Source organism: Ornithodoros turicata, chromosome 4 (genome assembly GCF_037126465.1).
Source record: "Ornithodoros turicata isolate Travis chromosome 4, ASM3712646v1, whole genome shotgun sequence".
Lineage (NCBI taxonomy): Eukaryota > Metazoa > Arthropoda > Arachnida > Ixodida > Argasidae > Ornithodoros > Ornithodoros turicata.
The window spans coordinates 8,360,083-8,388,062 of record NC_088204.1 but is presented as its reverse complement, the minus strand read 5'-3'; the positions used below and the strand labels follow the sequence as shown (position 1 = coordinate 8,388,062).

General features: G+C 47.9%; 1 protein-coding gene across 1 annotated transcript; it reads left to right on the top strand.

The window, feature by feature from the left end:
* The first annotated feature begins 1,242 nt into the window (after window positions 1–1,242).
* On the top strand, window positions 1,243–27,980 carry LOC135390924 (pancreatic triacylglycerol lipase-like). The gene is made up of 9 exons (XM_064620925.1): window positions 1,243–1,445; window positions 19,264–19,418; window positions 21,271–21,540; window positions 22,211–22,439; window positions 22,504–22,728; window positions 23,304–23,540; window positions 24,619–24,733; window positions 24,788–24,964; window positions 26,221–27,980. Exons 1-9 carry the CDS (start codon window positions 1,394–1,396, stop codon window positions 26,429–26,431), a joined length of 1,671 nt encoding a protein of 556 aa, XP_064476995.1. The 5' UTR covers window positions 1,243–1,393; the 3' UTR covers window positions 26,432–27,980.

Below are 27,980 nucleotides of genomic sequence, written 5' to 3'. Positions count from 1 at the left end.
CTGTCATTAACTGCTATGGGGTAGCGTTCCACTCCTAGAGTGGAAAACCTCCCCACTTCATCATCACAATATATATGTTGTTGTTGTTAACTGTCACAAAAAGGCGTACGGCCCACGTTTTCCACAAATCAGGGGTGATAATGGTACCATCCTGTGCAATGGTTGACCTTCCGTGTGTTATGCGGTGAAGTTCTGTTTGAGAGTGCATGTTCTCCATCTCATTCTGATCGGTTGAAAATGGGAGGCGTACGCCTTTTTGTTGCAGTTTGGATATATGTTTATTTCATAAGAAGCCGTATACGTCCCGCTCTCCTCAAATCGAAAGCGATAGCTGTATGATTCGCGCAGTGGTTGGCGCAGATCGTGTAACGGAAGGGGCGTACGCCCCCTCATCCTCAGCAAAATTCTGGAGACAGAGCGATATCATTCTAAAAGCCAACCACTGCACAGAATGATACCGTTATCACTCCTTACTTGTAGAAAGCGCGGGGCGTACGCCTTTTTGTGTGACAATTAACACAGCTGCATAAGTGTTACAAAAAGGCGTACCCATCTCGTTTTGAACAAATCAGCGAGAGAGAACGGTGTCATTCGGAATAATGGTTCCCCTGAGCGCGTCATTCGGTGAAGTTCTGTCTTCTACACTGTTAAAACAGAAATTCACCACGTGGCACGCTCCTAGCCAACCGTCATTCCGAATGATATAATTTTGTGTTCTGATTTGTTGAAAATGGGTGGAGACGCCTATCTGGGACACATTATGCATGTCCCAAACGGGAGCCTCCCCCTTTTTTGGACAAATCAGCACATATAATGATATCATTCGTAATGGCGGTTGGCCAGGAGCGTGCTATGTGGTGAAGTTCTAATACTTTGCTCTCCACGACGAACTCATGCACCCTCTACGCATCTCCACCCTTCATCCTCTATCCTCCATCCGCCCGTCCTCCTTTCTTTTTGTTGTGTGTGTGTGTGTTGTTTGCTATAGTCGTGATGACGCCCACTTCTGTGTGGCCAACAACGGCAAGCCGATCCTGCCATACCCCCTCTCTCTGTTTTAACAGTGTAGAGTGTATAATATAGTCTCGTACCCAAGACTTGTTGACGTCAGCGCGACAGAACAACCACCACCGCGCCCCTTCGTCGACAATCGTCCCTGGAAGGAGAGGCGCGATGTCCCGAAGCGGGCCGCCGGACAGCACTTTGGGTCTCCTAATCAGCGGAGCAGCGTCCACCGGTGCCCTCCCTCCTCCTGAGAGAGGGCCTTCTTCTCCGGGTGACCTGAAAAGCGGCGAATCTGCGGCTGCACTGCTCACACGCGCTGGGACCGACCTGTGATGGGCCCCCACCGAAGACGCCGTACGACAGCGGAGACACAACTGTGAGTCCCTCAATGGAAGCGACCACGAGAAAGTCAACACTTTACTGCTTCCTGATCGCTGCCGGTAAGCAGTGTGTGTGTGTGTGTGTGTGTGCGTGTGTCGCACTATGGGATTTACACTGACGGCGCCTGACGAACAGGTGAGAAGGTTCTGTTGCGGGTCAAAAGGATTGCGTCTCCTCCTCCTTCACGCTGTTGTTGGAGAGAGATATAGAGGTATACTCCTATATGAGCCAAGGGTTACTCTAGGGCTCTGTGTATGCTTGGTATTCCGATATCTTCGAATACTTGTGTCTGGTGTTTCCACGGTTTTTTTTTTCTTCTTCTTCTTTTTTCTTGTTTGCGAAACTCGTTCTACCTCTTTGGACCCGGAGCCACGATTACTAAACGGGTTGTTTCAACTAACTTAACGGCGACCTATCTGATTGAATCGCGATGTTATTGCGATGTTTCGATCCTTGTGCAGCTCACGTCCATTGATCCCAAATGAGAGGAATACCTCACATTGTGTCAGTACATGTACGTGCACCCAGATTGTGACTTGATTGTGCCATTCTGTCAACGACTTACACATATATTTTTTTATTTTTTTTAGAATACATTCGCACTATACCTGCACTTAATAATAGCGTGTCACTCATCGAGTTGTGCTGATCAGCAGTTTAAATTTCATCCCACATTTGACGCAGCTGATTTTTTAAACAATTATCCAATTCAGACTTCCATCCGCGAACGGCATGCTCTTCCTGAATATGTCGTTTTATACCAAATATACGATGAATCTGTAAATAATCGCGAACGTGTTTACTTCTTGTAACTCCACTCTTTATGATATGCTCTCAATGCATTTTCTTAATTAAAAAAGAAAAGAAAAGAAAAACCCGTTAATTCCTTGCGGACTAGGCCGCCATATTTTCTCCTATCGCGCAGTGCGGCTGCGTCCCTCGCATTTTTCGTAGAAGTTTCAAATTATTTTGGAGCGTGAATTCGACGTACATATATGAGATAGGTGGGGTTAGGTATTCGAAGAGCAAATGACCGCTCCGTTTGCTTTCTTCCTGAGGACTCGTTGCACGTGGTCATCGTCAGTTTTCAAGGTTCTTCCCAGCGATGCCGTCTCAACCGTCTCAACAATCCGTTGTCAACACCAAAGCTCTTTCGAATGGGGGTCCTTGAGGGGTAAAAACGCGGAAAATTCCGTCTTTGCACCACCCTTGTGTCTAGCTGGGGACGTCGTGTAGGGAGGTGAGTATTACTGACGGCAACTAAAGCTTGTTTGGTGACTCTAAACGGCAACTAACCAACCAACCAACCAAGTGGGGCTATGAATCACCCGAAAGGAGCTTGCTTGCGTTCCGTTGAATAGTGTTGAGTACATAATATACGATATCGCTGAAACTACGATGCTTTCAATTACATATTTTCATTGTTGATTTCAATTGAAACATCCCACATCATCATCATCCATTCATCTATGTTGTTGTTGTTGTTCAATTCTTGTACTTGCACATAACTTTAACTTCATTCTCGTATCTCGCATCTAATGTTCCGTGTGTAATGAAGTAGTGTACTGCTTTCCAGTGGGGAATCACCCCAGGTCATAGTCACGATTTATTTATTTGTTTTCGTTGTTGTTTATACCGTGACACAACTCGTGAGCGTCGTAACAATGGACGGTGCGATGATTTTTTTTTTCTTTTCTCCTTCTTAGCATTTATAAATGTGCGCCGAAATGTCAGTTTAGCATCGCCCACGGAAGTAAACCCCGTGGAAGCACCTCGTCGTATATACAGGAGGATTCGCCTAGAATTTCGGGGTTGCCGTTCTTGATTATGGCTGGCTGCGAAGCATGTTACGCGGTGTGCAGTTTCATTTTAAGGGTGCGTGCTGTTCCATATTTATTACTTTTATCAAAAGAAATGAGACAAATGAAAAAAATAGAAAGCATACGGATAATATGTAGAACGATCCGTTGGTGATGCTCCCAATTGCACTCTTTCGTGATGTCAAAAGAACGGTTTTTGCTGTCATGATTCCATCGAGGCCAGACACGCATTTCGTGATGCGGCTGCCAAAGTGTTGTCGTCTGGGGAGGAAGATGACATCTTCCTCCCTGGCCTTGATAGTCGTTGAAGCGCGCATCTTGGCGGAAGTTCTTCGACATGCATGCTTTCTGCGGATTACATCATCTATTCTAATCACCTGTCCAAATGATGAGGAAAGTTTCCCAATTAGACTGATATGACGATTTGTGTTCTTTTTTTTTTTTTTGCAGGATAAGCGAGAAAAAGAAAGTAGGTAGGATGAATTAGTCGCGCTTCGTAAACGCATTTAATCTGCGTTAATCCTTTGGGTTTGGAGACATAAATTCCTTCTTGTTGTACTCTTTTAACTTTCGAATGGAAAGATGTGAAACACTTAGCAGTTACTCCTATGGGGGAGTATTGACTTCACTTCCGTTTAATGACCTGCTTCCATATTCATCTCGCACCCTTAAAACGCAAGATAATAATAATAATAATGATGATAATAATAATAATAATGTGCCGTGATCGGAACTTCACCCCATAGCACGCTCTTAGCCAATCGCCATCCCGAATGACATCGTTCTGTCCCCTGATTGGTTAAAAACGGGAGGCCTACACCTTTTTGTGACACTTGTACACAGTTATGTGTAACAGTCACAAGAAAGGCGCCGCGCTTTCCACAGATCAGGGCTGACAACGGTATCATTGTGCGCAACGATTGGCCTTCACCGCATAGCATGCTCATAGCCAATCATGATATCGAATCATATCGTTATCTGCCCTCATTTGTTGAAAACGGGAGGCGTACGCCTTTTTTGTGTGTGACAATTATGAACAGCATAGTGTCACAAAAAAGGCGTACGCCTGCCGTTTTCAACAAATCAGGGCAGATAACGATATCATTCGAGATCATGGTTGGCTAGGAGCATGCTATGCGGTGAAGTTCATTTCTGAGAGTGCAGGAAGCGTTTCGAAGTTAGAGTGTAATTAATAAGAACTGACCGGCAAATTATTATTAATTACCCTACTTCATTATTTTACCTCGTTCTCTTCGTCTCGTATCGAGGCTGTTCCTAAATGAGATTCCCTCTGCCTTTTCCTTCAATGAGAAAAGCACGAAGGAGGTTGTGTGGGAAAGCCCACCTATCGAACGATGTCAGCTAAAAAAAAATAATAATAATTTGTCGTTAGAAGACTCGTTTGGCTAGTAGTACAAGAAGCCCGTAAACGAAGGAGGTGCCAATAGGGTGACGAGGGGTTCATCCGGTTCGATTGCATTGTCGTATATCTGTCCTCTTTTCATGACATCCTGCTTTATACCTGCCTTGAAAATATACTCGTGGGCGACGGCTCTCGCTGGCTTTCATGACGTGCTCTGTGAGGCCAGAAAGATCTTTCACAGCGTCACGTGTCATGTTTTTATTTTTTTATTTTTGTGTTACCGCGGCGAAGCAACCGTGGCTATGATCGGCGTGCAGACGTGGACAGATGGAGAGAGGACAGCAGGAAGGAGTGGGGGGGGGGATAGTATGCGTCCTGGCCCGACTTCAGGGAGAACTCTGCCGACATTCGTCTGGAAAGTCTTCGGAAAACCCAGGGAAAACCTCGGACAGCACAGCCGGTGGTAGGATTCGAACCCTCCACCTCGCAGTCTTCAGCACGACCTACACTACTACGGGGCTACTTTTTTTTTTTTCAAAAGCAAAAGTTTTATTTATAATTTTACAATATTTACACTGTGCACGGACACAAAGCTCAGTGAAACAAATTCCACCGCTTGGGGGGTTAGATCAACCATGACTCTCTTGTTTATCTCATCTTCAGGTGAGCTGGTCACGCTTCGAGTGCTGACCTGACGAGTGTGGAAGAAGGGCATGATGCACTTGAGAAGCACGGCACGCGTAAGCACTCTAAGAGAAAAGGAAGAGGAGTATAGTTTTAGTCCTTTTGAGGATTAAATGCGTGGGACTAAATGAACGTATGGGTGCTGCATTTCACTCTTTGTCCTTACTGTGCTATGCACATATCTAATCTATGTGCATGATTGAAAATACTTTGAATTAAACTGATATTCCAAATCATAAAATCTTGCAAACGTGCATAGATTTGTCAAGAAAGATCTACCAACTATTTCTCATACTGTTGCCCAGAGCCTTATTCCATCAAATTTCCACAGAGCACACATATTTACGCAGATCGTTGCCTTCAGTTCAGGCGACCATCTAGGAAGTTTAGAGACGAATTGCAGTGCTCGGGAGTAAATTTCAGGGTCACGGGGACCAAAACGAGAAGTAAATTGCTATCCAGGGAACTAGAAACTGCAAGTAATCCCCCACTGATGTGGATTCATGCCGCTTTTATCCCGGTGTCGCGTTTGTAGGTTAAGTTATGCGACACAGTTTGTCTCGACGCTGTCACACAACGTATATACTCTCCTCACCATCCATTGAGAACTGTTAAGTCTTGCGACAGTCGGTAGCTTGGTCGAGGGGCCCAGCACCCAGGCAGAACTCAGACGAGGCAAAAGTGAGTTGACAAGAACGGAATATATTTACATCGTGACAAGTGAAAGTGAAAAGCTCCCAACAGGGACAAAGGGGCCGCTTAAGTAGTCTCCGTCCGTGAGAAGGAGGTCACCAGCCGCGGCGAGTTCCAGGAAGATGACCTTGATCTCCTTCCCCTTTTGGGTGAATGGGGAAGCTCGCTGACAGGAACATGGCTGACCAACGACGAGGGGGGAGACAAACATGGCGTGGCAGCCAGGTCGTAACAGCTCGTCGCCGCCCCGGGTTGACCTCGGACGAGTGTGCAGTTTAACGCTGGCCACTGGACGAGGTGGATCTTTCAGCAAGCCAGGTGAACGAACTTCCCTCTCGCTGAAGTCTCTCTCAGGTTCAGGACGGGGCAGAATGCCAAGGCGTAGATCAACTTCCCGGTCCTCTCGGTGGATGACGTGTAAGGAGAGCGCTGCCTCTGCTGCGTCGTGTTTCCGAGGCGAGTTTGAAGACGCCAGGTAGACCTTGACGTTTGATCGTGATTGTGCCAACTTCTCTTGAGAATAGTGGAGGCTGATGGGACAAGTGTGCTGCAACAGGCAAAACAACAAGCAGAACAAAAATCCACAGACCCAACCCCAACAGGCGAGCCATCCGTCCCGGTCGTCCCACGGTCAGGATCAAAGAAACGTTATGCGCTACATAAACGATTCCTAGCCTTTCGTTTGCTGGGCAACATCTTTAGCAAACGACACGCAAGTTAACCCATGCTTTCGGCTCTAGTACACAACAATGCGTGGAATATGTACACGGACTTCAAGCCCAAATTTTGTCGTAAACAGCTCAATGAAAGTCAACAGGTATCAGGAGGTATATGTACAAGAGACAATTAAGGTCAGTTTACCACTCCGCTAACAGCGACTCAGGCAATCCGCATTGACGTGCTGTTTTCCCTTCTTATAACGAACGACAAAATCGTGCTGTTGCAGTGCGAGACTCCATCTTAGCAGACGGCCATTTTTGCTAGACATCTGGCTCAACCATGTGAGCGGACAATGATCTGTGACCAGGATGAATTTAGCCCCGTACAGGTAGCAAGCAAGTTTTTGCGTCGCCCAAACCAAACACGCACACTCCTTTTCGGACGCGCTGTACGCTTCCTCCCTAAGGGACAATTTCCTACTTGCATATAATATAGGGTGCTCCTGTTGTTTTTCATCCTCCTGGCACAAAATTATTCCCATGCCCCTATTGCTCGCGTCGCATTGAACAGTAAACGTTTTAGAGAAGTCGGGCGCTTTGAGAACAGGAGGTTCCGCCAAAGCTTTCTTCAGACTCTGGAAAGCACTTTCCATTTTCTCGTCCCATTGTACCCTCGTGGGCGCCGACTTCCTGAGAGCGTCCGTCAAGGGGCTGGCCAGTTCAGAGTACTGTCGAATGTAACTTCGATAGTAACCCGTCAAACCGAGAAACGCACGGAGTTCGGTTTTGTTCTGCGGTATAGGGAAGTCAACGATAGCTGCTACCTTCAACTCGGCTGGTCTACGGAAGCCTTGTCCGACCCGGTGACCCAGATACAGGACCTCTGCCTGTCCAAGATGACATTTTGTCGTTTTTAGAGTTAGTCCCGCACTCTTTAACCTGTTGAAGATGTCGCGCAAGTGTTCTAAATGCTCTGACCAGGTCTCCGAGTAGATTGCTACGTCATCTAAGTAGGGAACGGCGTACTTTTCCGCCCCACGGAGCACTTGGTCCATTAATTTAGAAAAGGCGAACGGCGCGTTCTTCAAACCAAAGCTCAACATTAGCGGCTTAAAAGTCCCCATCGGCGTCGTGAATGCCGCGTATCTCTGAGCCCTTTCAGTCATTGGCACCTGCCAGTACCCCCTGACAAGATCTAGGGTTGAAATAAATTTCGCGCTGCTTACCCTTTCGACCCGTTCTTCCAGGTTTGGGATGGGGTACACCTGCGTTGACGTCACGGCATTTAGCTTACGGTAGTCTATGCAGGGTCGAGGTTCTTTGCCCGGAGCTTCGACAATGATCATAGGTGAAGCGTAGTCGCTTTCACCTGCTTCAATTATTTTCAAGTCTAGCATCCGCTGGATCTCTTTCCTCATAATCGACTCCTGTCTGGGTGATATGCGATAGGAACGTGAACGTACCGGCTCTGCTGTTGTAAGCTCTATGTCGTGGCAAATTAGATCTGTTTTTCCCGGTTTGTCCGAAAACAGTCCCTCAAAGTCCCTTATAAGACTCCTCAAATCGCATATTTGGGAATCGCTAAAATGCCTTTCTCCTGCTACAGTTCTTACAATGTCCTCAATACTCGGGTTTGATGAACCAATTTCGCCCCACTCGGGTATCTCCGTGTGCTGCTCCTCCGGCATATTTAACGCTACACTGACAATGTGCGTCGAATCGACATACGGCTTCATAAGGTTGGTGTGATACGTGCGGATCTCCTTCCTTTTTCCCCTTAGCTCCACCATGTAGGTTGTTTCGGACAACTTACGCACCACCTTGAACGGTCCATCCCAGTGAACCTGAAGCTTGTTCGCACGTGTAGGACGGAGTACAAGCACTTTGTCATTCTCTTTGTACACTCTAGGGCGCGCATTACGATCATAATATGTTTTCGCTCTTCTTTGTGAGTCGCGCATGTTAGCCTCGGCTATTTCTCTGGTATCTTGCAACCGCTGCAGGAGGTCTAAAACGTATTCGACTACTGTGTTGTCAGTACGTGGGTCTTCCCATTCTTCCCTTAACAGCCTCATCGGGGACCTCAGTGTGCGCCCGTACACCAGTTCCGCGGGGCTGAATCCCGTTGCTTCGTGTGGCACCGAACGCAACGCAAACATGGCCCCAGGTAGACCTGCCTCCCAGTCTGTTTTGAAATCATGAACTAGAGCCCGCAGAACTCGTTTCAGTACCGAGTGCCACTTCTCCACGCTATTGCTCTGCGGGTGATACAGGGAACTGTGAATCACTTTGATTCCGCATTTTTGCAAGAACGTGGTAGTAAGCGCACTCGTGAACACCGACCCATTATCGCACTGGATTTCCCTGGGAAATCCAATCCGAGAGAACACGGAAAGCAGGCCGTCTACGATCTCAGCGGAACACTGCTCTTTTAGGGGGACGGCTTCCGGGAATTTAGTCGCCGGGCAAATCATGGTCAGGATATATTTTGATCCTGATTTCGAAACGGGTAGAGGTCCGACAACGTCTATAACCAACCGTTGGAACGGCTCGGAAATGACTGGCACTAACGTGAGAGGGGCTTTGCATCGCTCGTTAGGTTTCCCTATCCTCTGGCAAGTGTCGCATGCCCGCACATACCTCTCGACATCTTTGAAACACCCTGGCCAGTACCATTCCTGCAACAGACGCTGTTTTGTTTTCCGTACACCCAGGTGTCCTGCCCACGAATTGTCATGAGACATCTTGAGGATATCTCCGCGCAAACTTTCGGGCACCATTAACTGGTCTACGACCTTGCCTCTGCGATCCTCGTAATGGCGGTAGAGGAGACCGCCCTGTATGATGATCTTTACATTACTCCTAGCCACACCCTCTCTGTTTGAGTCCCAGATTTTTCTCAGCGTCGGGTCCGCTTTCTGAAGCGCGATTAGCTCATCCTTACTGATGCGCACCAAATTTCTTAGCGCTCCGCTCGACGGTGCCAGGTATTCACCGACCTGACTAACGTCTGACTCATTGGGGCTGACTATGTCCTGACTTGGCTCTTTCTCGTGAATTCCGACCTGGTTCGCTAGTTCCGATTCCTCAATTTCCTTTTCCGCCGCTTTCGCCTTCAATTCTCGCGCTTTGGCCCTAGTGAGAGCGAACACTCCCGCTTCATCTATCTTTATGCCCTCCTTGCGCATGAGGTGGGCAGTACGATTGGATAGTAAGTACAGGTACTGGTCAGGAAGACGATCCGTCACTGCTGCCTCAGTGCGAAAATCACCAAACGGCCCAGTAATACACACCTCGGCCACCGGTAGGCAAACACTGTCTTTCTCCATAACCTGGCGTATCCACGCACACTTCGACAAGTAATGCTCCGGTAAAACAAATGAGGGATGCACTAGATCTAAGTTAGCACCACTGTCACGTAACACCGTACACGGACGACCGTTCACCTGAAGCTCATACAAATACGGCTTCATTATCTCCTCCTCCGTTGCACTGCTGTCGTCCGCGTAAGCTAATGCGACGCGCGGGTTTCTACATCCCGCGGCTATGTGGCCCTGTTCCTTACACCTATGGCATACGATAGGCTGCTTCCTCTCAAACGCTTTGCTGTTGCGTCTTTCTTCGTGCCCTCCTTTAGGCCCTGTGCCTTCGCCGGTTGAATTCTCCTTCGGGGAGGCGCCATCAGCGTTACCGTTTTTCGGTTCTTGTTTCCGATTTCCCTTCAAAAAATGCTTCCGCGATTTCCCTAGCGGTTTCCCGTCTTGGCTGCCCATACCTCTTAGAGAAACGTATTCGTCCGCGTGGTCTGCAGCTATCTCAACGGTAACAACGCCGGACTTATCCCGCACCCAGTTCCGCATCTGGTCTGGCAGTTCATTGAAGAACTGTTCGAGCGCAATTACTTCTAAGATCTTTTCTGGGTCACCGAACGCTTCGGCGCTTTTCATCCATTCGCTAAGATTAGCTTTGATTTCGAACCCGCGTTCGGCATAGCTGCTGACCTTTCTGCCGTCTCCGTCGCGAAATCTAAGCCGAAAAGCTTCTGCCGACAGCCGAAATTTCTTCAATAGGCTCTGCTTCACTTTCTCATAGCATTTCGCGTCCTCCGCCGATAGACGAGCTACACTGTCAGCCGCCTCACATGGTAGAACAGTCATGAGTCTAGCCGGCCACGAATCCCTTCCGTAGTTTTCTCGCTCGCACGCACGCTCAAAATTGACCAAGAAAAGTCCTATATCCTGACCTATCTTGAACGGCTGCAACAGCTTCGACATGTCTACGTTTTGTGTTCTCGGGATCGACCCCACGTCTTGCGACTGACTGCCTGTTAGACGTTTCAGTTCTACTTCCAACTTGAGCTTTTCTAGTTCTCTCTGATGAGCTCTTTCTTCTTTCTCACGATCCTTTTGTTCTTCCTCACGCTCCTTCTCCTCGCTGATTTTTTTAAGGGTTTCCCTGACATCGTCATCCCCTAAATCAGCCTCAACAATTGCCTCAATCACCTGCGCCTTTTTCGTTGTGCTGTTTACATTTAACCCGAATTCTTTGCACACCCGGATCAGATCGGTCCGAAGGAATGGTGTAAGATCCATGCTGACCGCCAACGATGTTGCCCACACACCTCTGATATTTTAGACAAAGTGCTAACAATATCTATAGAGGGACCCAACGGAATAGAATTGTAGCTACTCCCACAATCTAATCCTGACCAAAGGGCAACAGAGTCAAACCGCTCACCAATCGTAGGCCAAAATCCATGGATTCCGTCCAGCTGTTGTTCACCAGTCCGGCAAATGAGAAGGATCCCGTCGCTGCCATCCAGTTGTTAAGTCTTGCGACAGTCGGTAGCTTGGTCGAGGGGCCCAGCACCCAGGCAGAACTCAGACGAGGCAAAAGTGAGTTGACAAGAACGGAATATATTTACATCGTGACAAGTGAAAGTGAAAAGCTCCCAACAGGGACAAAGGGGCCGCTTAAGTAGTCTCCGTCCGTGAGAAGGAGGTCACCAGCCGCGGCGAGTTCCAGGAAGATGACCTTGATCTCCTTCCCCTTTTGGGTGAATGGGGAAGCTCGCTGACAGGAACATGGCTGACCAACGACGAGGGGGGAGACAAACATGGCGTGGCAGCCAGGTCGTAACAGAACGACAGAAAAACCTGTACGGGCGAAAGCAAAAAATGACAATAACCGTGACCATAACACATATTGAAAGAGTGACGCATACCAGGCGAGCCGGGAAACACTATTTCGGGACAGGAGTGTTTCTGTTCTTTTTTGTGACCGTTTCTGATAAAAGTCCGGGATCGTCCGTGCGTTCGAATTTGCCTTTATAATATAGCGCAGACGTAGTGTATTATTATTTCACCTCTCGCTAGAAAAAAAAAAAAAAAAAGGGGGGGGGGGCATACGAAACGTCCAGCCTAAAAAGGATGAGACCACTGATTGATCCAAATAGCGAAATGGTAACAAAAGTGTTGCAGCCTACATATCGCCTCCATTGTTAGCTTTTGGGTCGTCCCATCGGCAGGTGAGCGCTGGGCAGCAGCGCGGGAGTGCATTCTGCGGCTACGGCGGCCGTGATCCTGCGCGAGGTCGGTGGACCGTGCCCGTCGACTTCCGCTTCCGTGCTCGAGACGCTCTAGAAGGAATGCCAAGTCATGCGCCATTCTTGGCGTCGCTTCAAAGGCTGAACTCTGCGGAGGATTCCGTCCCTGCTCTCATGCGCTTTTATCTCTTCCGTGGTTAGCTACTTTGTGTAAATAACACTCTCAAGACTGATGGTGGTGGTGGTGCTCGCCGTTGTCGGCCTCACAGAGGTGGGCAACGTCACGACTGACGCTCCGGGGGAATGTGCGTCCTGGGCCGACTTCTAAGGGAACTGCGCTGACATATATCTGAAAACGTGTGAGGAAAACCGAGAAAGAAAAAAAAAAAGCAGAGAGCACAGCCGGCTTCGGGATTCGAACCCGGGTACCTCCCAGTCCCGACGTGACATCACGTGGACGTGATTCTCAGGACAAAACTTCACCGCATAGCACGTTGTGCGCTGACCACTGCCACGAACGATAGGGTTATCGCTTCTGATTTGAAGGGAGATGGGGCGTACGCCTTTTTGTAGCAATTGTCATGTGAACATCCAAGTTGCTACGAAAATGCGTACGCCCCCCTCGCTCTTCGAATCAGAAGAGGCGAACTCTATTATTCGTGGGAGTGGTTGGCGGACAACGTGCTATGCGGTGAAGTTCTGTTCTGAGAGTGAAGGAACGTGCAGATGTTTACTCCTGAAGAGGAGTAACGTTTACCTTTATGCGGCTATACACCCTTCAGAACTTCACCGCGTAACACGTTCATAGCCAACCATTAACCCAGAATAACGTCGTTCAGCGTCCAGTTTTCGTGAAAGCGGGAGCCGTACGCCTTTTTGCGACACTAACGCCCTAATGTTAATTGTCACAAAGAGGCGTACGCCCGACGCTTTCTACAAATCACTGCTGATAGGGGTATCATTCTCTGTAATGGTTGACTTTCACCGCACAACACGCCGAATGCCAACCATTGCAGAGAATGATACCCTTATCACTCCCGGTTTGTTGAGAACGCGGGGCGTACGCCCTTTTGTGACAATTAACATAACTGTATATGGGTCACAAAAAGACGTATGCCTCCCGTTTTCATAAAATCAATAGAACGATGTCACTCGGGTTGATGATTGCCTATAGGAGCGTGTTGTGCGGTGAAGCTATGTTTTAATAGTGTGATTCCACCACTGATAGTATAAAATATTGTTAATATCTATCATATCGCCTCTTGTAGACGAAAATATGCAGACAATACAATAGATTGTATTGTCTATATTGAATGTCACCGCTCCTTAGGGAGTAACAAGAGCGTAAATAGGCCTCCGAATAGCGCTCCCTGCACATTTTCTTGCTTTTGCATATAAGGAAGAACGGAGCAGGAATGGAAAATTTCTTCGGTTGTTTCATTTATTCATTTTCTTTATTTTTATTATACTTGACGGTACTTCCCTTTCATTTTTCACGGAGAGCAGCGTGGCCACCACGCTGTCGTACTTTTAAACAACTTTTAATATACGTAAATTAAATTTGCGCTATCATTTCATTTGATGTCTGAAAATCTTCTCATAGAACGACACGAAACATTTGTGGTTCCTTATTTTTGTTCGTATCTATGAATATTGGTGCACAACAACAACAACAACATCGATGAATGGATGATGATGATGATGATGTGGGATGTACAAGATGTATCTTTCACAGTGTATTTTTAGGTCCATTGAAACCTTCACATACCGAGTTACACTTTAAATGGAGTTACCCGCTCGGTTTCATTTTCTTCCCAACCAACTTTGCACTTTTAGCGTGAAATAATGAATCCAATTTCATTTCATGCGCAGCATCGTCTCATCAGGGTGCTCGCCCAAATTGATTTCTCCGCTCGAAATCAATTTATCGATGATGATGATTATGATGGTAGTAAACAATATGAGGATGTGTGCCCACTTAGAGTGAGGGTGTAGCAACTCCACACTCTAAAAACAGAACTTCACCACATAGCACGCTGTGCGCCAACCATTGCCGCGAATGATATGGTTATCGCTTGTGATTCGAAGAGAGAGGTGGGCGTACGCCTTTTTGTGGCAATTTAGATACATGAAAATTGCCACAAAAAGGCGTACGCCCCTCTCTCTCTCAGACGTGACTGGCAGACATACCGCTCGGTAAGAGAGGAGCATGAACCCAGAGGGTAGAAGAAAATCGAATTAATTCATTCATCGAATGAAATGTTGCAAAATATAGTCGCGAACGAATAAATGAATTGATGAAAAGAGAAGCGCGGATTCTATATGACCGGCTGAATGTGTGATGTGTCCTGTGTGTGCCCCCAGCGATACCGACATTTTACTCTCACTTGGTCGAAACTTTTGAACTATATGTTGAACTCCATTATCATCTCTGTTCTTCTCTAGACATCATCTCTTTAACAAGAGAGAACTGATGTTCTGAGGCTGGAACAACATAGAAAGGACAAACACATACGAAGCCTCAAATTGCCTAAGAAATGAAAGTCCTCGAAATGAGTCCTACAGCTGGCTAACCTTTTCAGTGACTTTCATCTTTCATCATCTCTTTGTTTTTTCATCATCTTATCATCTGTTTGTACACTCTAAAAACATAACTTCACCGCATAGCACGCTGTGCGCCAACCACTGCGAAGAATGATAAAATTATCGCTTCTGATCCGAAGAGAGAGGTGTGCGTACGCCTTTTTGTGGCAATTTGGGTATATGAAAATTGTCACAAAAAGGCGTACGCCCCCCCCCCCTCTCCCTTCAAATCAGAAGCGATAATTCTATCATTCTTCGCAGCGGTTGGCGCACAGTGTGCTATGCGGTGAAGTTCTGTCTTTAGAGGCCTACGTGAGGCCGACAACGGCAAGCCCTATCACCACCACCACCACCATCTGTCTTTAGAGTGTACTTTCTGTGTGTACGTGTACTGGCGTAGCCAATTCGACTTCGTCGAAACTCACATCCCCATTTTTTTCTTTATCACATCACATCACATCACATCACGGATTACTATGGTTCCCAATATCGTTTCACCAAGATAAAAGTTGACAGTTAAAAGCTTGGCTCTCTCTTCTGCCGGCTGACATTATATATTTAGATCGCATCTCCTTCACGGTCCAAAGTGTCAAGTTCGGTCAAGAAGGATCTGAGTTTATTTCTGAGCGCGACAACGATATCGCGAACCTCATAAAGACGTGGGTGCTGCGCCAGCGAGACCGGGTGACCGCGACGTCGTTGCAACCCGTTCCGGGAATGCTGTTGCCACTGGTGCCCGGGAAAGCCCCGGCCGACGACGAAGCGACGCCCGGTCGGTCGGCCGGTCGTTGGCCCTGCAGGTGAGAGAAAGTTAGCCACAAACAAGGACGGGTGGAATTATGTCGACGCCCAAGAGTGCATGGTCAAGATGGGCTCTTCCAAAATGCGCCGAGCTCTTTCCGTGTCTTCCGTGTATGCGGGGAGGTCGATGTTCCCTGACGACTTTGTTTGTGCAAGGACGCCACCAATATACGTTATCCAAGAAAGTGAGGAAGCTGCTTGGAGCGAAGAATTGCCTTCCCTGTATGCAGGGGTCACGGCTCAGTGGATGACGTCACTGTATTCTAGAACTATTCTGTTTGGAAACGAAGTATACACTCTTAAAAATGAACTTCACCGCATAGCACGCTCCTAGCCAACCATAATAATCTCGAATGATATCGTTAATTATCTGCCCTGATTTGTTTAAAGCGTGGGGCGTGCGCCATTTTTGTGACACTTATGCTGTTCATAATTGTCACAGGAAAGGCGTACGGCTCCCGTTTTCAACAAATCCGAGCAGATAACGATATCATTCGAGATTGTGGTTGAGTGGTACGCCATTTTTGTGACAATTATGAACAGCATTAGTGTCACAAAAAAGGCGTACGCCCCCCGTTTTCAACAAATGAGAGGCGAGAACGATGTCATTCGAGGTGATGGTTGGCTTTGAGCGTGCTATGCGGTGAAGTTCTGTTTTAAGAGTTTATACGTACAGATTGAGGGAACGCCCTCAGAGCAGAACTTTACCGCATAGCACGTTGTGCGCCAACCACTGCCACGAATGATACGGTTATCATTTCTGATTTGGAGAGAGAGAGAGGGGGGGGGGCGTACGCCTTTTTTTGTAGAAAGTACCATATATCCAAATTGTTACAAAAAGGCGTACGCCCCCGCTCGCTCTTCGAGTCAGAAGCCGTACTCCTATCATTCATGGCAATGGTTGGCGGACAACGTGCAATGCGGTGAAGTTACGACTATCGCGGGCGGGGGGTGGGGGGTTGATCGTGCGTCCTGGACCGACTTCACAGGGTACTGTGCCGACATATAAAACAGAGCTTCACCACAAAACACGCTGAAGGCCAATCACTGCACAGAATGATACCGCTGTCGCACCTGATTTGTGGAAAGTGTGGGGCACACGCCTTTTTGTGACGATTGACGTAACTGCGTGAGTGTCACAAAAAAGGGAGTACGCCTCCCATTTTGAACAAATCAGGAAAGAGAAGGGCGTGTTATGCGTGGAAATTCGGTGGAAAGAGTGTAACGTTACCAACCGTTATCCAGAATGCTGGTATAGTTCATCATCCTGAAAACAGGGGACGTACGCCTCTTTTGGATACATTATTCAAAATGAGAAGTGTAAAGAACCCGTAATACGACGCTCATAGCGAAACTATCATCCCGAATAACATCGTTCCCTCCCGTAATTTCGTGAAACCCTGGAGGCGTACCTCTTTTCATGACACTCACGCATGCGATTCCGTTAATTGTCACGAAAAGGCGTGCGTCCCGCGCTTTCCACCGAATCAGCAGTGATAACGATATCATTCTGTGCAATGGTTCACCTTTAACACGTTTTGTGATGAAGTTGCATTGTCATAAGGTATACGGTTGGATGTCGTCCCTGTGTCTCCATCCCACCTTCTACAGACATCTTTTTTTACAGAAAGATGTCGGTGAACTTTCAGAAACCGCTAGGCACACGAATGAACCGCATATAGACCGTCGGTCAGCGAAAGTCATTCCTCGTCTGCTGAACACACTCTACTTTTTTGACCACTGACGGCTGAAAGAGCGCAGCCATCGCAATATTTGACTGACACTCTTAAACGGCCCACCGAAAAAACAAAAATAAAATAAAAAATAAAAGGATATTGACAAGTTATTGGCGAAAGGAAGTCAGCGTCAACAAAAGTAGGTTATATGCGCGTAGCTATAGAAGGCTCATCAATAGGAGGGAACCACCTTGTAAGCGGCCGATGTCCCAGATGCGTCACGGGCAAGTGATATTGCACGCTGCTCAGTCACGCTCTCATTGCAACCCCGCCGTTATTCGTGGTACCGAAAACAATCCCTCCCCTCCCCTGGTGGGTAGTTCACTGACTTTGTTTCTCATGCAAATTTATCCGCTTTCAAAATATACACTCGTGTCCCGTGCATGTCATGTACGTTCGCTTCTTGGGAGGGACACGCGATGGGCTGCTCGGGGGCGTCGCTCCAGAAGAGCATCTGCTTGTTTCGCGCCTTCCCGGGAAGCTGATGGATGGTCGCCTTCTCTTAATATGCGGGCCCTGTTACATTCCTTCGTTACTTTCACTTCACCGCATAACACGTTCTGCGCCAACCACTGAGCCACGTATTATCAATTATACACTCTTAAAAACGAATTTTACCGCATAGCACGCTCCTAGCCAACTATCATCTCGAATGATATCGATAGCTGCCCCGATTTGATGAAAACGGGAGGCGTACGCCTTTTTGTGACAATTATGAACAGCATAAGTGTCACAAAAAGGCGTACGCCTCCCATTTTCAACAAATCAGGGCAGATAACGATATCATTCGAGATGATAGTTGGCTAGGAGCGTGCTATGCGGTGAAGTTCGTTTCTAAGAGTGTAGTACGAATGAATGCAACGGTGCTATTCTCCAGAATACATCTGGATTGACCTGAAGGCTAAAGGACTATAGAGAACCAGAGGCTTCGAGACTACACTCTTAAAAATGAACTTCACCGCATAGCACAATCCTAGCCGACCACCATCTCGAATGGTATCGTTATCTGCCCTGATTTATTGAAAACGGGAGGCGTACGCCATTTTTGTGATACTTATGCTGTTCATAATTGTCACACATACACACAAAAAAAAAACAAGCGTACGCCTCCCGTTTTCAACCAATCAGGGCAGATAACGATATCATTCCAGATTATGGTTGGCTAGAAGCGTGCGATGCGGTGAAGTTCATTTCTAAGAGAGTACCGTTGAGCCGAATGCTATACTTACCGCTTCTGATTTGAAGAGATCGGGGGGTGGGGAGGGGGGTACGCACTTTTTGTGACAATCATCGTGTACCAAAATTATCACAAAAAGGGCGTACGCCCCCTCTCTCCTCAGACCAGGAGCGATAACTATATCATTCGACGAGTCGTCGTGCCATATCGTACACTCTTAAAAATGAACTTCACCACACATCACGCTCCCCAGCCAACCCTCATCCCGAGTGACATCGTTCTCGTCGCTGATTTGTTGAAAACTGGAGGCGTACGCCTTTTTGTGACACTTACGCAGAAATGTTAATTGCCACAAAAAGGCGTACGTCCCGCACTTTCCACAAATCAAGAGTGATAAAGGCATCACTCTGCACTCTTAAAAATGAACTTCACCACATAGCACGCTCCTAGCCAACCATCACCCCGAATGACAACGTTCTCGCCCCTGATTTGTTGAAAATGGGAGGAGGAGCCTATTTTGTGCCATTATGCACGGCAGAAAATAGGCTCCTCCTTCCGTTTTCAACAAATCTAGGGCGAGAACGTTGTCATTCGGGGTGATGGTTGGCTAGGAGCGTGCTATGTGGCGAAGTTCATTTTTAAGAGTGTGTACAATGGTTAGCCTTCAGCGTGCTATGTGGTGAAGCTTCGTTTTAAGAGTGTAGATCAAAATTGGCACAAAAAGGCGTATATGCCTCCCCATTTTCAACCAGTCAGAGAATCCCGCTGTCAAACTTTGTGCGCTAAATAAAGCGGAATGTGTTTTCTTGCACGCAGGATTGTTGTGCCTCTCTGCGGTGGGTGCCTGGTCGCGGGAGGACGAGCCGAGCGACTTCGAAGTCTGGTCCGCTATCACGACCTCTCTGGCGAGATGGCAGACGACGCGGCTCAACAGTCTGGAAGGAGGCGGACGCTCCAGACGTGCAGCAAAGGTACGCACGCATGTCGTCGTCGTCACCGTACACTCTAAATCTTTTCACATCTTTAAAGGTGTAATAGCTTGCATGGCGCACGCCTTTTTAGGTGTAATTTCGGTAACATCATAATGGAGCACGGTTTCGCACAAATTTCCTTTACTCGAGTGTTGTCTGTCCTCCAAAAATTCAGTCTTGCAACATCTCAACATTGTTCACCAGTATTGTAGACACTTGCGCGTGCTCGATTATCGATAGCGATGCATATATGCATTAGCTCGTAGCTACGACATCCAAGACATAATGAAAGCGAGATTTGCACTGACACTTGATCTTTAGTAATGCTTTCCGAATTTTGTAAAATATCATCCTGGAGATGCAATGTTACGCAACCAGATTGAATGTGCATAGCGCACACCTTTAAAGGTGTGAAAAAGTTTACAGTGTATATCGAATACCTCGGACGGCTCGCGGTCGATAACGGCGGTCCCGACTTGCGTGACTAGTGCTGTAGCAGTCGAGATATAGCCCCAGTCGCTACAAGGACACCGTTCTCTTACACTTCATCTTATCCGCTTCAGATACACGTGTCTCGAAACTTGGTCGAAACTCTCAAGACCTCTTACGGCAGGAGAGGCTTTATCCGGCTGTTTTCTGCAGCCTGTGCAGGAGAGTGTGTGCATTTGCCGTTATGCAAGATGTGTTGGAGGTAAACACTTTGGGGCGCGTTAAGTAGCGGCTCTGCAGAGCTCGCTCCATTCGCTCTGTCCCTCTGCTACACTCTAAGAAAAAAGGGTGTGAAAAGCAGGGGCGGATCCAGAAACTCAGTTTGGGAGGGGGGAGGGGAGAGAGAGAAACTCAATGTATAAACTGATGTTTTGGGGGGGCGGTCGCCCAACCGTCCCTCCCCCCTGGATCCGCCACTGGTGAAAAGGTCGTAACTTCTATATAGTTACCACCTATAAGTCAACATAGCGTCTGATAAAGGGTGTAAAAGGGTGGTAAAAGCAATTATCATATATACAAATTGATACAAAAAGGCGCACGCCCCCTCACTCACCGAATCAGAAACGGTAACCCTATCATTCGTATGTACCAGGTGCAACTTTGCAACCTTGTAGGCACAACATATGCGACAAGTTTTTTTCTGCTCCACCCTTTTTTCTAAGAGTGTAAATTGCGCGTGCATGTGATAGTGTGCACGTTGCGTGTGCAAAGCGCCTCTGGGCCTATCGTTGTCATTGAATGTTGTCTTCCGGTATAGAGCCGGCTTCCGATGCGGCGTACAGGTAGGTCCAACTAAAGTAACCAGATTGGGGAGTTTGCTAATAAGACGACGATGAGGCACACGATCAAATGCTCTTGCAAATTCAACGAAAATAGCATGTACCTGCTCATGCCTATGAAAAAAAAAAAAAAAAACAGATTAAGAAGAACCTGTGGGTAGAAGCGTGGGAACGCCACACTCCGCAAAAGGCGAGAGTGTCCCGTTTAGTAAAAACGAGGGCGCTCCATGCACCCCATAACACACTGCCATATAATGACACCGGTATCACTCCTTATTTGTGGAAAGCGCTGCTCGTACGCCTTTTCGTGACAATTAACATAACTGTGTAAGCGTCACAAAAAGGCGCAACCCACTTGTTTTCAACAAATCAGAGGGCCGAACGACGTCCCTGGTCCCCCGTTCTGGAGATCCATGATGGGGGAGCGGGGAACACGAAGGAAAGGGAACACCCTTTGGTGCACAAATTGGCTCTAGGAAACCCTGAGGGCGACTGTTAGGACACGGCAATGGGCTGCGTTAGGGGCTTGCCCGGGGGCGTCTTTCCGCAGAAGCGGTATTTAACTTTACGCATTGTCAGTGCAGACGGCAAAAAGTGTGTGCTACGAGGAGCTGGGCTGCTTCCGCGGCGAAGGCCACTTCACGTACCTGAACGCCCTGCCCGATCACCCAAAGAACGTGGGCACCCACTTCTACCTGTACACACGACGACGGACGCTCGGCGAGATACTGCAGCCGGATTCTCCAACGTCCGCCTTCAATGCCAGCAACCCGGTCAAAATGGTCATCCATGGCTTCGGGAGCAGCGGGAAACGATCGTGGGTCGGGAGGATGGTGGAAGTGCTCTTATCTGCAGTACGCATACCATTTCTTCTGTCCACTTGACTGTATTCTTGATGTGCATCTGCACCTGCGATGCGATCCTTTCTTCCTTCTTGATTTTGCTATGACCTTTGACATTTTTTATGGCGATAGTTGGGAACTGGAGTCACTAAATACGCTTCACTTCAGAGTATCGACGTCGAGGTCCAAGGGAGAGCAGGGGCGCCATCTTGTTTCCGCACAGTGCCGGTGCCATCCCCAGTTGAGGATCAAAGACGGCTAATATAGTGTTGGCTGTGGGATGGAGATGCGTGTATGATCCGTGTATTGTCCACTAGAGCGTCCCGAGGATGTCAAGGTGAGCTCAAGACCGTCAACCTTGATGAGCTGCTTGCAAGATAAAGGAACATTTCACCCGCGCACGATAGATGGCAACGTGCCCTAAAGTGAAGTAACAAAACAGATGGCGCATATTCACTCTTGGAACCCTCTTGGAAGTGTCGATACTCTTAATTTAGTGACTCTATTGGGAACCTCCTCTTCTGTTCAGAGACCGCACTGTCACCTTTATCAGAAGCTCGCCGCTTTTTCGGCGAAACCGTTACCTTTATCGCGCTTGTGCCATGCTTAGACAACGACCACACGCCTGATCACGTGCGACCATGGTGTCACGTATTGTCCAGCCCATCTGTTTCCTGTCCAGGGCGACGTGAACGTCATCGTGGTTGACTGGGAAAAAGGTGCAACGCTGCCCAACTACGTGCAAGCGGCGGCCAACACGAGACTGGTGGGCAAGCAGGTGGCCCTCATGATGCACAGGCTGATGAACCACGGATCCCGGCCCAAGGACTTCCACCTTGTGGGTTTCTCCTTGGGGGCTCACGTAGCTGGATTCGCTGGTTCAGAAGTGCGGAACATCTCGCGCATCACTGGTGAGGAGCGGTATAGTTTGCGGGCCATTCAGTGAGGGGAAGACTATAGGTACGTCCGTTGCAGGACTAGATCCAGCAGCGCCACTCTTCGAAGGCTACGGGGAAACGGTTCGCTTGGATTCGTCCGATGCGCAACTCGTCGACGTGATACATTCCAACGGCGAGAGCTTCCTCAAGGGTGGTCTGGGCGCTTTCGAACCATTGGGACACATCGACTACTATCCGAACGGTGGGAAGTATCAGCTTGGGTGCAATAACGTCTTCATCGGAGCCATCACTGACATCTTCTGTGAGTGTTGTTGCATCACGCAAATGTATGTTGTACACTGCTCGCAACTTCCAACCAATCTCCCGTTACCGTGATCCCGCTCCGCTAAACGCCCGACTGGCGGCAAACATCGCAATCAGCACCGGGTCTGACCCATGTTCTTTCGAGGGGTGGCAGGACGTTGACACTCTGTCGCTTGTTGTCAACACGTGTGGAAACAGACTCGACAAAAAACAAAGTCTTGGGCAATCTTCGGGGCGTCCTTGCCGAGTCTGTTTACAACAAGCGACAGGATGTCAACATCCTGCCACCCCTCGAAAGAACATGGGTCAGACCCGGTACTAATTGCGATGTTCGCCGCCAGTCGGGCGCTTATCGGAGTGAGATCACGGTACGAGAGATTGATTGGAAGTTGCGAGCAGTAACTTCGTAACAAGAAATTAAAAGAGAGAAATCGGTATTTCTTGGTCATTTCATGACATTTCGGTAATCGTTTTTTACATTTTGAATCGCATTTCCTGTTTGAAAAATTGTTTCCTGCGTGCTCCAAGCCTTCCCAGTATTCCAACAGTAACAACAATGCTGCTTGTTTGTAGTGGGCAACTGGCACAGCCTGTGCCATCATCGGCGCGCGCTCAAGTTCTTCATCGAGTCTGTGAGTCCGCGCTGTCCTTTCCCAGCTTTCTCATGCGAGAACTACGAAAGCTTCCTTCGTGGCGACTGCTTTCCCTGCGAGGATCCCGCTGACTGCAGTTACATGGGCTACTATTCGGACCGCTCCAGGGCACGAGGAAAGATGTACCTCATGACCAGACAAACTGAACCTTTCTGTGGTAAATTTCTTCCTTCGCACATCAGTTCCCCTATCTGTGTATTCACACACACGATACGAGCAGAATATTCCAGCGGAAGATACGGAAAACATCACAGCTTTCTTCTACCACGGGAGCGCGATTGCTAATACTCATGTCTTTTCGTGCTCTTCTAACCTGGAAAAGGTAACGGGATATTTTCCGTTACTGGCCCATATTTGTTTCGGTTTCAGTTTCCACCATTGTTGTTTTCGTTACGTTTCCGTTTCAGTACCATAGTACCGCCCCATCCCTCGCTTGTTGTTTTCCCTCTTCTTCTGTTTTTTTCTTTGTTTGTGTGTGTAACCTCTGTGACCGTAGCAAAATTTAATACGTCGGTGTATGTATTCTGAAATCTATTTCTTTGCACAGCTCATATCGGAGGTTCATCGGCATGCCCCGGTTTGGTGGTTCATTTTAGTTTTAGTTCCTCAGTTAATTTTAGTTCGCTTCATTCAGCTTTATTTCATAAATTTGTCTAAATGATACGGCAAAGGATTGTAATAATTCGGGTAACGCAGTACCCGAATTATTACCATAAATTATTTTCGTTTCCGTTTCAGGTAGTGAATCGTTTTCACACAAACGGTTCGCGAAACGGTTTTGTCGCGACCCAATCAGATGATTACGTTCTGAGTCACCTCCCCTTCTCATTGGTCATCCCCGAAAGCATTCGTCTGAGGAAAAACAACTCACTAAGACTGGCTGTTCTGAGCGTGCGGTATCCGTTTCTGTTACCGCTACCTACTAGATATCCGGTATAATACCGTTTCTGTTACCTTTCCCTGCTTCTAACCATGGGGGATACTACCTTGCGGCTCAGTCACAAGACGTTCCGTAGCAGACGACATGGCCGATGGTGTCGTCTGCTACGTATGTCCGATATTCCGGAGCAGCGCAAGTGCTCAACATCGGACGCCGCGGAACGTCCGCTCCGTGAGCAGTTTTTTGTTTGTTTTTCTTCCACTAGAATATTCCACGGAGATATCGCTAGTGTGAATACACGGTATATCCTCAAATACTATTACATATCGTAACGGTCACGTGTCACGTACCCCAGCAAGCCAGTACAAGATCATCGTCAACAGTTCCGCTGGTCTGGAGAGCACATGGGGGAAGATCGAGATCACGGTGTTCACCGATACGGGAGACAACGAGACCTTCGTAGTGACACAGTACGTACATGGCCTTGCCATTCACGCTGTCGTCAAAATCACATTCTTCTCTAGGGATTCTGAAGAGGTGAAGAGCGGTGAAGGAGCCAAGGTCCTGGTGGCTGCTCATCCGTCCATCATCAACATCACCAAGATCGTGGTCAAGTACACAAAGTACCGTGGCTGGTTCTACGGTGGAAGGGACACCTGGTTCTTCGATAAGATATCCATCCTTGATAGCTTCGGCTACACGTGAGTGCAGAGCTTGTGTATGGAGAACAGCTTCATTTATCGACTGAAGGTTTTTCGGAACCTCATCCATTTTTCATTGAAATGAGAGTACGATCTTCTTCTTTTCCCATAAACTTCCTACGGGTAGCACAACTGTTTCTTTTTTTTTTTTTTTTTTGTGTGTGTGTGTGTGTGTGTGCAACCCAACCAGGGGACAGTTCTCCGAATAAACGAAAGCTGTCTCCCCGTTGGGCGGTGCATGATTTGTGCTACACATTGTAATTACATCGCTTGTCATTCTTATTACCATGGTTCATGTTAAAATGGGGCGACTGGAGGTGGGGCCAAGGGGCTGCTGCCACCTGAGTTCATGCACCTACAATCGGGGCTGGCGATAAGGGTAGGGGAGTAAGGCGACCGCCATAGGCCCCGCGCTTGTATAGGCCCCGCGCACGAAGCCCTCAACCAGGAATTACTTTTTTTTAAACATGAAGTACGCACTCAATCGCACGCAAATGAGAGAAGAATGTGTTATGTGCCATTCTGTCATGTGATGAGAAAAAGTCCCACTCTTAAGAAAAATCCGCCAACTGTGCAAGCTATACCCGAGGATTTCACACCCTTCTCCCCTGCTGCCATTTCCCGTACTGCTAAAACCTCCCACTGAGAAAATCTTACCGTTTCATATCTTTTCATTACTGCTGGTGTAAAAGAGGCCCCGCGATGTGCCTTTGCCTCAGGCCCCGCACACCCCTAGCAGACCGGCCCTGCCTACAATGACACTGAAAGACTTGGGCACTGGAAGGAGCTCCCTGAAGCACGCCCTCGCGAAGTGCACCATGGAAAAATGATATTTTGAAATAACAACGCTCAACTTAAATAGTATCGCATGCACAGGATTGCAGTACAGAATAAACCTCTACCCGACAAACGTCATCATGACGTTGGTAGACAAACCGAAACCAAAACAGATCGGAATGGGAGAGCTGGGTTCCACGAATGGGCAATTGTTCGCTGCCTCCTATTGATAGAAAAGTCGGAGCGAAGGTCGCGTCCCTTTCAGAGACCATCGTAATCCCCTAAAGACCGTGGCTTTCGGGCGCGACCTTGTTCGCCACTGGCTTTGAACGTAGTTCAACTCTACCAAACTCGTGGCGCTGTCGAACATTATGACGTCATTTGTTTACAAACAGGGAGAGGTCTATTAAGAACTAACATCTTACAAAACCCCTTCACACACACACACTTACAGTTTCCATTATCACTCTCTCCTGCAGTGTCTCATACTGTGGATTCCGGACCCCTCTACACGACGGGAAACCAGTGAAACTGAAGGTGGATCGCGAGGATTGCCATCTGATGCCCCTGCCGCGACAGAGGGTAGCGAGACTCGTGTGGAAAGTCGTGGCTGGGCCCGTTCTCTCTCCGCAGCCCCTGCCTCCGAGGCTAGTCTGGACTCTGAGTCTGGACGACGAAGCGGCCACTTGAACTGCGGCTGCGAGGCCTAACCACAGAGCTTAGGTCAACCATACGCACACTCATGAATCATCGCGCCACTGGAGCCCTGAACGACCTTCTTGGTTGCGGAGCAGGTCGGCAAGTAATTCAGAGACCACTGCCGTAGGGGATGTGCAGCTCTGTGTGAGCACTGCCAAGGAGGGGGGATTCTACGCCTGCACAAAGATGGCTCGGAAAGTGATTGACAAAATTAGTTGCTTCGTCAGGTTCCCACCCGTCTCGACACGGCTTGCAGTAGGTCAGCTCCAAAGAGATGTCGGCCATGTCGGCAGCCAGCTGCTTAGATGCTAATCTGTCATCCCGTAGAAATGACTGCATGCTGCTCATGCACACTTTAAGTGCTCTTGTTCAGCTCCCACGAGATAACTCGCATTATCTAGCTGACATGTTTTCCCGTCCCTTTTTATTTATGTCTCGTACAAATCCTCTGCCATTACGTTTTGAGTCCAGTTCTTTGCTCTTACTACCACGACCCCATCTCTGTTGCGCCAGGCTTAAATTAATTCCAGGCTTAAATTAATTAAATTAAAAGCGCCGGGTCGTGTGTCGTACAACGATACACGATCGCGCGGGTGTAGTACAAAGATATACAAACTGGAGTACAATACTCATATTTTCTCTTCTCTCAGAGTTTGCTACACGTGTCACAGGCAGCTCACAAAACAGGTATAACTCTCACAAATGTCTTATGCGTGCCCTAATGCAACCACAGTGATCTCTTGCCCCACCCATTGTACCCTCCTTGGACAATTGTCGCACAGAGTCGTAGGTGAAGGGAACGTGAGAGGGCAAGATGCCTCCTCTCACTCATACAAAAATGTCCGCTGTCGAAGACATTATTATATAGCATTCTCCACACATTTCTGACTAAGGATACTCCTGGATACTTTCGACACCTGCAGTTGTTAGACTGCCTGTACATACCACAACAATATCAGGAGAGCAATACACTACCACTCAACTGTGCACAGGAATATCCTGCATAGTTTCTGGAAAGTATTTATGTGGTTTGCGAGACCAGGAACGGCACCTCTCGTGTTCCCTTGCTAGTATGCACAGTACCCCCAGCATGTAAATATACGCGAAAGTAGCCGAGCCACGTTTGAGCACCCGGTGGATTAAAGAAATCACATTTTTCGGCTCTTCTGTGATAACAGAGAAAGGTGGCGTAGGAGATCATCCTCCAGAATATTTGTCCCCCCCTTTAAAGTGGATCAATTTTTGTACAGGATCCACAGCGGTCTAGTCACTTTTACCCGTGTTACTCTCATCACAGTTGCTGTGCACTTGTTCCGGTGATTATCTCCTTTTTTAGTACTTAGTGCAAAAGTAGTCTGTCAACCATCAACCCAACGTTCTTTTTTTTTGTTCGATACACACATTATTTAGTAAGGTTGGAAGAGGTTTCAACGAATGTACAGAGTAGACAACAAGAGCTTTCGTACAGTACCATGCCTCTTCAAGCATGAGCATACTCTGTGCAAATGATGAATGAATAAAAGTTTATCTCTTGTTTGCA